Source organism: Fonticula alba (assembly GCF_000388065.1).
Source record: "Fonticula alba strain ATCC 38817 unplaced genomic scaffold supercont2.4, whole genome shotgun sequence".
NCBI classification, from domain to species: domain Eukaryota; order Rotosphaerida; family Fonticulaceae; genus Fonticula; species Fonticula alba.
The window spans coordinates 2,883,373-2,892,895 of NW_009242974.1; the positions used below are offsets into that span (position 1 = coordinate 2,883,373).

Below are 9,523 nucleotides of genomic sequence, written 5' to 3' on the forward strand. Positions count from 1 at the left end.
GGGGGGAGGGAATGGGCAGACAAGAAGAAAGCACAGAGCGGAGCAAAGCCTATCGAGCATCGAGCATCGGGAAATTTGGCCTAGCTGCGTGTGTGAGGGGGCAGGAGGGGCCCGCGCGGGAACACCACGGTGGCGAGAACCCCCCCCCCGGTGTCATCAAGTCGTCCTCCATCCCCGGTGCCTCGCTCGCCCGCTGCCGAGGGGGGGCAGGCCGGGTGTGCGGTGCACAGCGGAGACCTAAACGCCTAGTAGCTACCCACTTGGGATCCGGCGAGAGTGCGCGGGAGAGGGAAGCGAAAAAAGCCCGCTCGCTCGGGCCCAGCCGGCGCATTCCCGCGCCAGGCGTCTCGCGGGGCGGGGGGCGAAAACGCGAGGAAGAAGGTCTGAGGGGGGGAAGGAGGTTATGGGCGGGGGGGGGGCGTGGCAGCCACGAACCCCCCCACGCATGTAGGCAAGCCGGGGGGGGGGGAGGTCGGGCGCGCACATTCCGCCCGCGCGGGTGCCGAGCCCGCCCAACATCCAGGTCCACCAAGTGAGGGGTCTGCCGCCGGCCTGCGCAGGGTCCGCCGAGGCAACACGTCGGGGTAAAAGCCGAAAGACCAAGGGGGACTCGCAAGGGCCAAGGAAAGAGGGTTAGAGGGAGCCGGCGCTGGCAGCAACCGTCCCTGTTGGCTGCCCCTCCGGACAAGCAGGGGGATGCGGAATCCCAGGCAGCAACCATGCTGGGACGAGCACGATCAGCCGGTTGAGAGGGCCTCGAGGGACGGCCTCCATCCGCCTCCCCCCCTTGCCGAAAGTATTGACGAGGGGGAGGGGCCGGGAGGCCCCGCCGCCTGGAGGCGTCAACACCGAGCACCGTCCAGGGGGGAGGGGGGGGGGGGGGATCCCCCCATGCCTCGAGGACGAGCAAGCATGTGTCGGCCGGCCGGTGCGCGTTCGTCCGCCCTGCCCCGGGCCCGGCCCCGGCGGCCAGAGAGGTGGTAGAACAGGGCGAGCGGCTGCCAGCGCTGGAATGTGCCGAGGCCAAGTGCGCTCTCCTCGCCGATCCGTTGCCAATGAACGATCCCCGTCCAGGCCGGGCCGGACCGGGCCGGGCCTCGGGCTGTCCTCCACACGCACCCCAACACCCCTTTCTTTGGCCGGCGAGCGTGCAAGCTTGCATGCACACTTGTCGGGCGCCGTGAACGCAGGTCCGCCCAGGGACAGGGGGGGAGGGGGCGATCTGACTCGAGCATGCATTCCGATCTAAGGACAGGACTCGTAAGGCCGGACAGTTGGTGTGTTTGGGGACATTCGTGCGCGCAGGCTCCCGCGCGCCATGTCCCAAAAATTTGGCTCCGCAATTAGGATGTACGCCGGGCATCCTCTCTCAGAGGGGGGAGAGGCGCCCAACCGGCCGGCGAAAGAGCGCACCACAGTCCGGTCTTCCGGCCTCACTTTAACTGCACCTCGCGGCACCTTTCGCCCCGCCCCCCCCGGGCGCTCAGGAGCAGCTTCGCACCCCAATCCCCCATAAATGGCGGGGACAATATTCCTCGCTGTATATCTCTGGTCCTGCGCCGTTGCCTCTCCTGAGAGGAAGTCCTCCACTCACAGGCGGGTGCTCTGTTGGCCCAGGCGCCCCGCGGAGGATCGCCGAAACCCGGAGCCCAAGATAAGCCCGGGTAGAGGGAGGGGCTTTATTTCCGGCCCCGGGCTGCGGCCGTACTGTCCGCCAGGCGCCGTCGCCAAGGGCGGAGGTCCTCCGGGCGAAAAGGCGCGGTCCGCATGCTCTCGGCCATGTGGGGGCCGGCCCCCCCCCCCCCCCCCCCCCCCCGGTCGAAAGATCGGCGGAAGCCCCAAGCCCGCGTGTGGGTTTCTCACTTCCAGCCTCTTCGGGACGCTCCGGCACTCCAAGGAAGAGAGAGAGAGACCTGCTGCCTCACTCTCTGCCACCGCGGGCGGTTTTCGCGGTCCTGCCTGACTCGGCTTGGGCGCCCGGGTGCAGGCAAGTATGCATTCCTGCCTTGGCGCATTCCACCTGTCCGAAAAACTCAATAGCATTCCTTGTCTTGGAGGCGAGCCGCCTGCTCGGCCCCCCTCCCCCGCCCCCTCGCCCCTTCGCAGTCCGTGTCCCGGACCACTCTTTTGTCACTTCCATTCCGGGTTCCCCATCCTTCCGGACCCCATCGACTTGGTCTCCCTGGCTCTTGCGGAACGAGGGCGAGCTCCTCCTTCCAAGAATTCACCAAGTCTTGAAGCCTTCCAGATGGGCGCCAGGGAATGGGGAACATTATTCCCCTTGTCCGGGACCCATGTTGTGGCTGCTCGCCAGCGGTTGACGGAGACTCACCTCTGCAGGGGCTCGGGGGGGGGACAGGAGGCCGGAAGGAAAGTCCTCCTGTCTGGAGAAATGCACACGGAACGCGGGCGAAGAGGGTTGGTCCTCGGCAGACTCCGTAGGTTCCAGGGTCTCTGATATGGGGTCAGCGCCAGCAAATTGCATCACACGCCCGGCACGTTCCTACGCAAGTATCGCACATGATTATCACTCACTTTGGTTCGCGATCTTTGCTTCCAGCCTCCCAGGTTGTTGCCCCATTGAGCCACACGGGGCTGGGTCACGTTTCATCCAGGGCATCCCTTCCAAAAGTGGTATGGTCTCGACTCCGCCCCTCATGGCGGGCGGTGGTTGTTATTTCGCCAGCCCAACTTCCGGTGTTCGGCCAGCGTGGAACACCTGGGACGAGGGGAGGCCGGAAAGCCTGCGTTCGGCTCCGCCCCGTTGCCGGGACCGGCCCCGGACGAGGATCGTGCCGGAAAGCTGCGAGCGCCATAAGGCATCAGGCTGGGGATGCGGGCGAGGTCCCGCGTCCCGTCGTGTGGAATCTTGGGCGCAGGCATGAAACACCGCGCCAAGTAACTGGTCGCCAGTCGGCCGAGAGTCTCCCACCCGGCCTGCGCCCCGATTCCGATGCCGCTGCTGGGAGCATTGGGCGTTTTGTGAGAGGCGAAGGGGGCTGGTGCCGGCGTATTATCCGCCCTCGCCAACCACCCATCATCTGCTTGTACTTTTGTGGGGTGCCCAGCGAGGTGGAGGCCTGGGGGAGGACGTCGAGGGTGTGGGTGCCTGGTTGTTCCTTGTTTTTTTTTTTTGCTATTTATTTGATTGTCCAATGGGCGTGCTTGGTCGGGGCGGGTCACTTGCCCTTGCGCGTGTTCCCCTCCGGGCCTCGCACATGGGGGAGTGTCCTGGTCCTCATCTTGTGGGCGGGGGGAGGGGGAGGAATTCCAAGTCACTCGACGACCCGAGCCCCTGGTGGATTGCTGGGTGTGGGGACACTTGGGCTGTCCTTCCAGCGGTTGGCTTGTTCCTTTCTCCCCGGGCAATGTCCATCCCGCGGTCTGTTGGTGTGGGGGCGCCCCTGGCCCGATGTGGCAAGAGAGCCTGAGCTTTGCAACCTGGCTGGCGAGGGGAGCTCTTTCACGCGTTTCGAGCCTGTTGGCGGGCGTCTGGCCACTGACTGAGGGTGATGCGCTCGGGGCATGATTTCGCGTCCAAACTCTCCTGGAAAGGCGAGGAGGAGATGGGGGGGGGGGGGGGGCTGAGGACGGCGGCTGCTACTTCGGGGAGGGCCATGTACCCCGGCGATTAGAGGCGTGGGGCTACCTGCCTCGTTGCTTGTCTCCTTCTCCGCCTTCTGTCCGCCTCCCCTCCCCACCTTCCGATCAACCAATGGTATGCGATCTGGCCTTCACCGATGCCCCCATTCCTCCTTCCCCACCTCTCTCTCTCTCTCTCTCTCGCCCTCTGCCAATCCTTCTGGCGATTGGATCGCCACCGTCGCCGATCTCACCACCACTGACCGGAATCTCTTCATTTCTCGCGTGCTCTCTCTCTCTCTCTCTATCCCCCTAGCCTCGTGCTACTGTCACTGTCCACCATGGCGGCGGCCACCACCATGGTGGCCACTACCACCACGGCGGCCACCATCATCACCACCACGGCGGTCACCACCACCACCACCACGGCGGTCACCACCATCATGTTGTCCACCACCCCCCTCGCGCCCATGTGCATGTTCACCATGGTCACCATCATCATGGCCATCACCATCATGGCGGTCACCACCACCACCACCATGGCCACAATGACCAGGCCTGCTGCGTCATCATCTAAGGGAGTTGCTTTCTCGCCGTATGGGTTGAGGTGTGTCCATGACGTGTGTGTGTGTGTGTGTGTATGTGCGCGCGCGCGCCCATGCCTACACACCGCCTGTGGCTGGAATGCCCTATTTTACTTCGTTCCCTTCTCCCCCCGTTGTCCCTCCCCAACTCCCTTGTTCTCTCTCTCTCTCTCTCCCTCCCTCCGCTCTCCAGTCCACTCATGGTCAGGAGAGAAAGGGGCCGGGGTCTTTTCATGTACATTAGTTCTCCCCCTCCTTGTGGTATCTTACCCCCCAGCGCGTGCTGGAAAATAACAATAGTCACCAATAGAAACCCATCTTTCTTGCGACCCCCCCCCCCCTCTCTCTCTCCCTTCCCCGGTCGGTTTGTGGCAATCCGCAGAGGTATGTGCATTCTCGCTAAGTCCCATGTCGGGGGGATGTATCGTCGCGGCCGCGCAACAATCGATGCCCATACCCAAAGAGGGCATGCACTCCGCCGGAATGCACGACCAGCGAATCTCCCTCACCTGTCGAACAGCCGATGGTGTGTCCGGAGGAAATGTCCATCTCGGCGGTCATGAAGAGCTTCCCCGAGTAGATGGGGTCCGTGAAAATCCCCGTGGCCCGAGCCAATTGGGAAATATATGCCAGGACACTGGCCGGAGCCGAGCCAAAGGACCGGCCCGCCGGGGGCCGGAGGATTTCCAACTGGTGCTGATTCGCAGGGCTCTCCAAGGCCGGGGACTCCGAGTGCGGGGGAAAGTGTGCTGTCAGCTGGGCAAGTCCCGCCGTAGCTAGGGTCACCTGTTGGCGGAGTCCCGACGGGTCGCCCGCCATCAAGACCACCTTTGTGGTGACCGGCAGGCCGAGCCAGTCCATGGTGGCGGCAAAGGCCCCGGCCGAGAATCCCGTCCCGGCATCCATGTACACTGTGGCTGGGAGGCGGATTTCCCTGGGAAAAAAAAAACGAGACACATGCGGAAGGAAGACCCCGCCCGGACCCCGGCCCCGAGGTGGTGAGTCTTACTGTGCCTTTTCACGGGCGAGCAGGGGGCAGGTGCATTGGCGTGGCGTACTTGGCCAAAATGTGCTCGGCTACTTCCAGCGGAAGGCTCAGGGCACCCGGCAGGGAGGGAGCGAAGCAGAGGCCCTCGGGCAACACCTCCACCGGTCGGGGGGCCGAGAGAACGCGCCCGGAGGGATGGCCAGCCGCCAGGATGTTCGGTTGACACCAAGCGTCCTCCAGTTCGCGAGAAAGGACCCCGCGCTGGGCAAGATCCCGCCAAACGTGGTGCTCTGGCCGGTCGCCCGGCGCAAGATCCGTCAGATCCAGCATTCGAGCCTCGGTGGGAAGATCAAAGAGGAGCTCAAGCAGAAGCTCATTCGGGGAGATCCCCCGATCGGGGCGTTCCATGGATGGTGACATGGCCAGAGGGTACACGCGTGGCCGGAGACCACCGCAAGAGGCTTGGCCCGGCGGGGGGGAGTCCTGGAGGCATGGGTTGGTCCGCCCGGAGTGCGCTTCCAGCAAGTAGGGAATGAGGACCGGGAAGCCACGCTGGCGAAGGACGGCCGCTGTGGCTGGCAGACTGTTGGACCTCCGGCCACCGATCATTGCGACGGCCGGCCGAGCGGTGCCCGGGTGGGGGTGGGACTCGAGCCAGCGCAAGCAGGAGGCCAACTTGCGGAGCTTATTGCCACCACACTCGGGCGCGCCGAGGAGATCATCGCGTTTCAGGAGAACTCGTCCAGGCGGCCGAGGGGAGGCGGACGTCGCGCCCACAATCGGCAGACATGCCGTGCTCAGCGCCTGAAGCGGGGAGGGACCAGCAAGAAGGGCAGGATCCACCAGGGACGTGACGATCTGCCGCAGGAGGGCGACCTTCTTCGTGATTGAGGGGTGCATCCTCCGGTTGCCCTGCGTTTGGGGGGTGGCTTAGTTGCTGATCCGCGCGAGATTGGGGCAGAGTCGGCGCGTGTATGTGCGCGAGCCTGTGTCCTTGTATCAGAGGAGGCCAGCGGTCATGGGTTGGTTGCTGCGAGGGGCGGAGTTGAGGCAGGGGCCGGGGAGAGGAGAGGATAGGATGTGTGTGTGTGTGTGTGTGTGTGTGTGTGTGTGTGTGTGTGTGTGTGTGTGTGTGTCTATGCGTGTATGTGCGTGTTGGTCTTGGACGAGGGCTCTCCGCCCGGTGAGGCCGGCACGCTCCGTAGATCGCCCCGCGCCCAAAAAGGCTCTGCCGGAGTTGGCAGAAGGCGAGGCACCCGAGCATCACGCGCGCGAATCACGAGAGATCACGTTCGGATGTAACTCCATTTAAAACACCATTCCCAGAGTACATGAGTCTCGTCAGTTGGTTGTATCCGATGCTCTGGCGATGTCCGGCCCGCCCCGAGCGGGCGGGATGGGTCCCTCATACCTACCCCCCCCCCGCCTGGCGGTGGCGTCAGGTGGCGTTCGTGCCCTCTCTGTCGCTGTGTTGCCCTGGGTTCCTGTGTTGTCGAGGTGGTCTGTCGGAAGGAGCCTCGTCCCGGCCTCGTCCCTTGCCAGTCCTCGGCCTGGTGGGGGACCAGATGCGCCCTCATTTAGGTTTACTTGGGAGCCAGGGAGCGATGGTCTTCCTCAACAGGTCCTCCACTTCTCCTGTCCCCGCCCCCCCCTGTCCCGGGCCGCGGTCCCCTAGTTCGGACGCAGGACATGTTGGGGGCTGGTCCCACTCAGGGGCCCTTCTGGTCTTTTTTTCTCCCTTCTCCCTCTCGGGGGAGGGAGGGGGGGCACAACCAACTGGCTCGTGGAGGGTGTCTTGTCTTGGCAGACGCACATGGGTGTGAGGGCGGTCCGCTCCCGATGGGCTTTCTTGGGGGCGGCGATGTTGCCGACCGCCCTGCCAGTTGGCGGGGGGTGAAAAATTCACCCCCCCGTCCTGGCCCCGGTCTGGAGGGCCGCGCAACAAGACACTGCCCCCATTCCCTTTTGTGTGTTCCCCTCGCCCTCCTCCTGTCCTCCTTTCGCCTTCCTCTTCCCTGCCACCCTCCCCCCGTTGCCCCCCTGTTCTTCCTTGCCCACCCTCCCCCCCCCCCCCCGCTCGCCCACCCCCGCCCCTGCCCCCCTGCCGCCAGCACATGCATCTTGTCTGGGGCGGCTCGCCAGCGTGACGGTGTGACGGCCCATCAGGATGATCTGTTTCCTCGAGGATGTCTGGAAGCCGCCCCCTGAGGCGTCCTTCTCACGGAGTTCCCGTCTCCCGGAAACCTCGGCCTTCCTTTCCCCCTCTCTCCCTCTCCTCGAGGCCAGCTCCCCATGATGCGGACCGGCTCCCGCTCGCGCCCGGGTCCCTCTTCAGCACCGGATGGCTGCCGCACTTGTTCCCTCCCAGTGCCCTGGCTGGCTGGTTGGCTGGCTGGCTGGCGGCGGCGGCGGCGGCACTTCGGCCCTTGCCCGCATGCTCTTGCCGCGGGGTCTGGGCCTTGGAGCAGCCTGCTTGCCCCACTCAGTATGGTCACTTTCACCACTTGCACACTGACACCTTCCCTTCGTCTGTGTTCTCCCATCCCCGTCCTTCCCTGCCCCGCTTTTCTCCTTCACCAGGGTCCCCTTTGTCTTTACACCTCCAACATGTTCCGCGTTACTCCCGTTCTCCGCAAGCAGATGGACATCATGTCCGTTGTCCAGAAGCTCGGTGGCCGCATGACCGCTGTCCAGCGCGCTGAGCTCCTCGAGCTGAGCAAGCAGGTGCGTCTCCCCCCCCCTCCCTCTCTCTGCCCCTTCTCCCTCTCCGCGCCCTCTCTTTCTCCCAAGGACCATGCCCCGCCTCTGTCTCCGCTGACCCTTCCTCTCCTTGCACAGTTCACTGAGACCAAGCGCGAGCTTGAGGATCTTTCCAAGGAGCCCAAGCCCATCAACTGGGCCGCTTTCTCCTCCTCCATCAGCGAGAAGGGTCTGGTCGACTCCTACAAGGCTGCCTACGAGGGCCTCGTCGTCCCCAAGACCGATGTCGCCGCCGCCATTGCCGCCATCAACGCCCAGGAGGCCAGCGCCCTCAAGCTCGTCAAGGCTCAGGTCCAGGAGTCTGAGGCCCAGATTGCCAAGCTCCAGGCCCAGCTTGCCGCTCTCGACAACGAGGTCCCTCTCGAGAAGCAGACCGTGCGTATCTGTGCCTTCTCTCTCTCTCTCTCTCTCTCTCTCGCCGTGCACGTGCTGTCAATAGAGCAGCGTGCACGAAGCAGGGGGGCTCGCCTCATTGGATTCTCGCCACACCTCCCCCTCTTGCTTTCCTTTCTTCCCCTCCCTGTATCCTGGCGCCCAACTCCCCTGTGGAGAACCTCCCTCACTGACACCATGCACACCCCCCCCGTGCTCATCTTTCTTCATCCGACAACAGATCGGCCAGATCCTCCGCGACAACCCCGAGGTCAACGCCGAGGTCGAGCTCCGCATGCTCCGCACTGGCTACGCCGTCTAAGTGTGTGTGTGTGCCGTGCTGTGCCTCCCTCCCAGCCATGCGCGCGTGCCTCCCGGTGTAGCTGCGTGTGTGTTTGCCCGCGTGGCCGCACGCATATGCACGCACGCGCTCGCCTCCCCGCCGCCCTTTTCTCCTCATATTTCCCCAGACCGCGCCGAAAGCCGCACCGTGTATGCAAAAAGGAGGGGGAGAGGTCATGCGCCCCTCTTCCATCTGGTTGTCCTCCATGCGGCAGCTCTCGGTTGTCTGGCCTCCCTCCCCCCCACCCAATCACCTTCCCTCCCCTGACTACACCAACACACTCCACAGCGCATCCATGCTCCGTGCCTCTGCCCCTCTTCTCCGCACTGATATTTCCCCCTTTTTTCTCTCTATCCGGGTTTTTTTTTTTGCTCTCTTCCTCTTCGTGTGTATGTTCGGCAGACGGGGGGGGGGGGGGGGGATGTCTACTGGGGGAGGGGTGGGGGAGATGGGATTTTGTCGACCGGTCACCTTTTTGTGACGGTGACTGAGCTCTCCGCCCACACCTCCTGGCCTCTCTGGCCCACTCTCTTCTGCTCGTCTTTGTTCCCTTCCCGCAGTGACCGAGTCTTGCGTACGGGGAGGAGAGAGGCCATGGATGTTCCCAGGCGCGGGGGCGACCATCTTCGAGGGCTCCGCGGCGTTAGCCGTTGTTCTGCAAGAGAGGACTCCAGAATAACATGTGTTCAGCCATTTGCGTTGGCATTCGCCGTGTGCTGTAAACAGCTCATCAGATCTCTCGCCGGGTCTTGAGACGTGTGGGTGTATTCACGTTGGCATGTTGCACCAAGGCCTGTTGGGTTCTCTCTTTGTTGATTAGAGTCTCTATCTTCGAGTTATCCATGGTCCCAGGGCCTCTCTTTGTCTATTTCTCTCTCTCTCTCTCTCTCTCTC

At 63.9% G+C, this 9,523-nt stretch overlaps 3 protein-coding genes across 3 annotated transcripts; 2 read left to right on the top strand and 1 right to left on the bottom strand.

The window, feature by feature from the left end:
* Positions 1-3,923: 3,923 nt before the first annotated feature.
* On the top strand, positions 3,924-4,476 carry H696_03185 (hypothetical protein; the record flags this gene model as incomplete). The annotated part of the gene is made up of 2 exons (XM_009497069.1): positions 3,924-4,189; positions 4,467-4,476. 2 exons carry the CDS (start codon positions 3,924-3,926, stop codon positions 4,474-4,476), a joined length of 276 nt encoding a protein of 91 aa, XP_009495344.1.
* A 20-nt stretch (positions 4,477-4,496) lies between these two features.
* Positions 4,497-6,255, bottom strand: H696_03186 (hypothetical protein). Its single transcript, XM_009497070.1, has 2 exons — positions 5,225-6,255; positions 4,497-5,100 (listed from the first exon to the last, which is right to left on the bottom strand). Exons 1-2 carry the CDS (start codon positions 6,052-6,054, stop codon positions 4,566-4,568), a joined length of 1,365 nt encoding a protein of 454 aa, XP_009495345.1. The 5' UTR covers positions 6,055-6,255; the 3' UTR covers positions 4,497-4,565.
* Positions 6,256-6,297: 42 nt separating this feature from the next.
* On the top strand, positions 6,298-8,967 carry H696_03187 (hypothetical protein). Its single transcript, XM_009497071.1, has 4 exons — positions 6,298-7,121; positions 7,735-7,878; positions 7,993-8,289; positions 8,528-8,967. Exons 2-4 carry the CDS (start codon positions 7,762-7,764, stop codon positions 8,606-8,608), a joined length of 495 nt encoding a protein of 164 aa, XP_009495346.1. The 5' UTR covers positions 6,298-7,121; positions 7,735-7,761; the 3' UTR covers positions 8,609-8,967.
* Positions 8,968-9,523: the final 556 nt, after the last annotated feature.

Excerpts from the sequence above, each read along its gene's own strand:
- H696_03186 (XM_009497070.1), bottom strand. The coding sequence starts at position 6,054 with ATGCACCCCTCAATCACGAAGAAGGTCGCCCTCCTGCGGCAGATCGTC. Across the intron at positions 5,101-5,224 it reads GCCGAGCACATTTTGGCCAA|GGAAATCCGCCTCCCAGCCA; the intron begins GTACGCCACGCC and ends TTTTTTTCCCAG.
- H696_03187 (XM_009497071.1), top strand. The coding sequence starts at position 7,762 with ATGTTCCGCGTTACTCCCGTTCTCCGCAAGCAGATGGACATCATGTCC. Across the intron at positions 7,879-7,992 it reads TCCTCGAGCTGAGCAAGCAG|TTCACTGAGACCAAGCGCGA; the intron begins GTGCGTCTCCCC and ends CTCCTTGCACAG. Across the intron at positions 8,290-8,527 it reads TCCCTCTCGAGAAGCAGACC|ATCGGCCAGATCCTCCGCGA; the intron begins GTGCGTATCTGT and ends ATCCGACAACAG.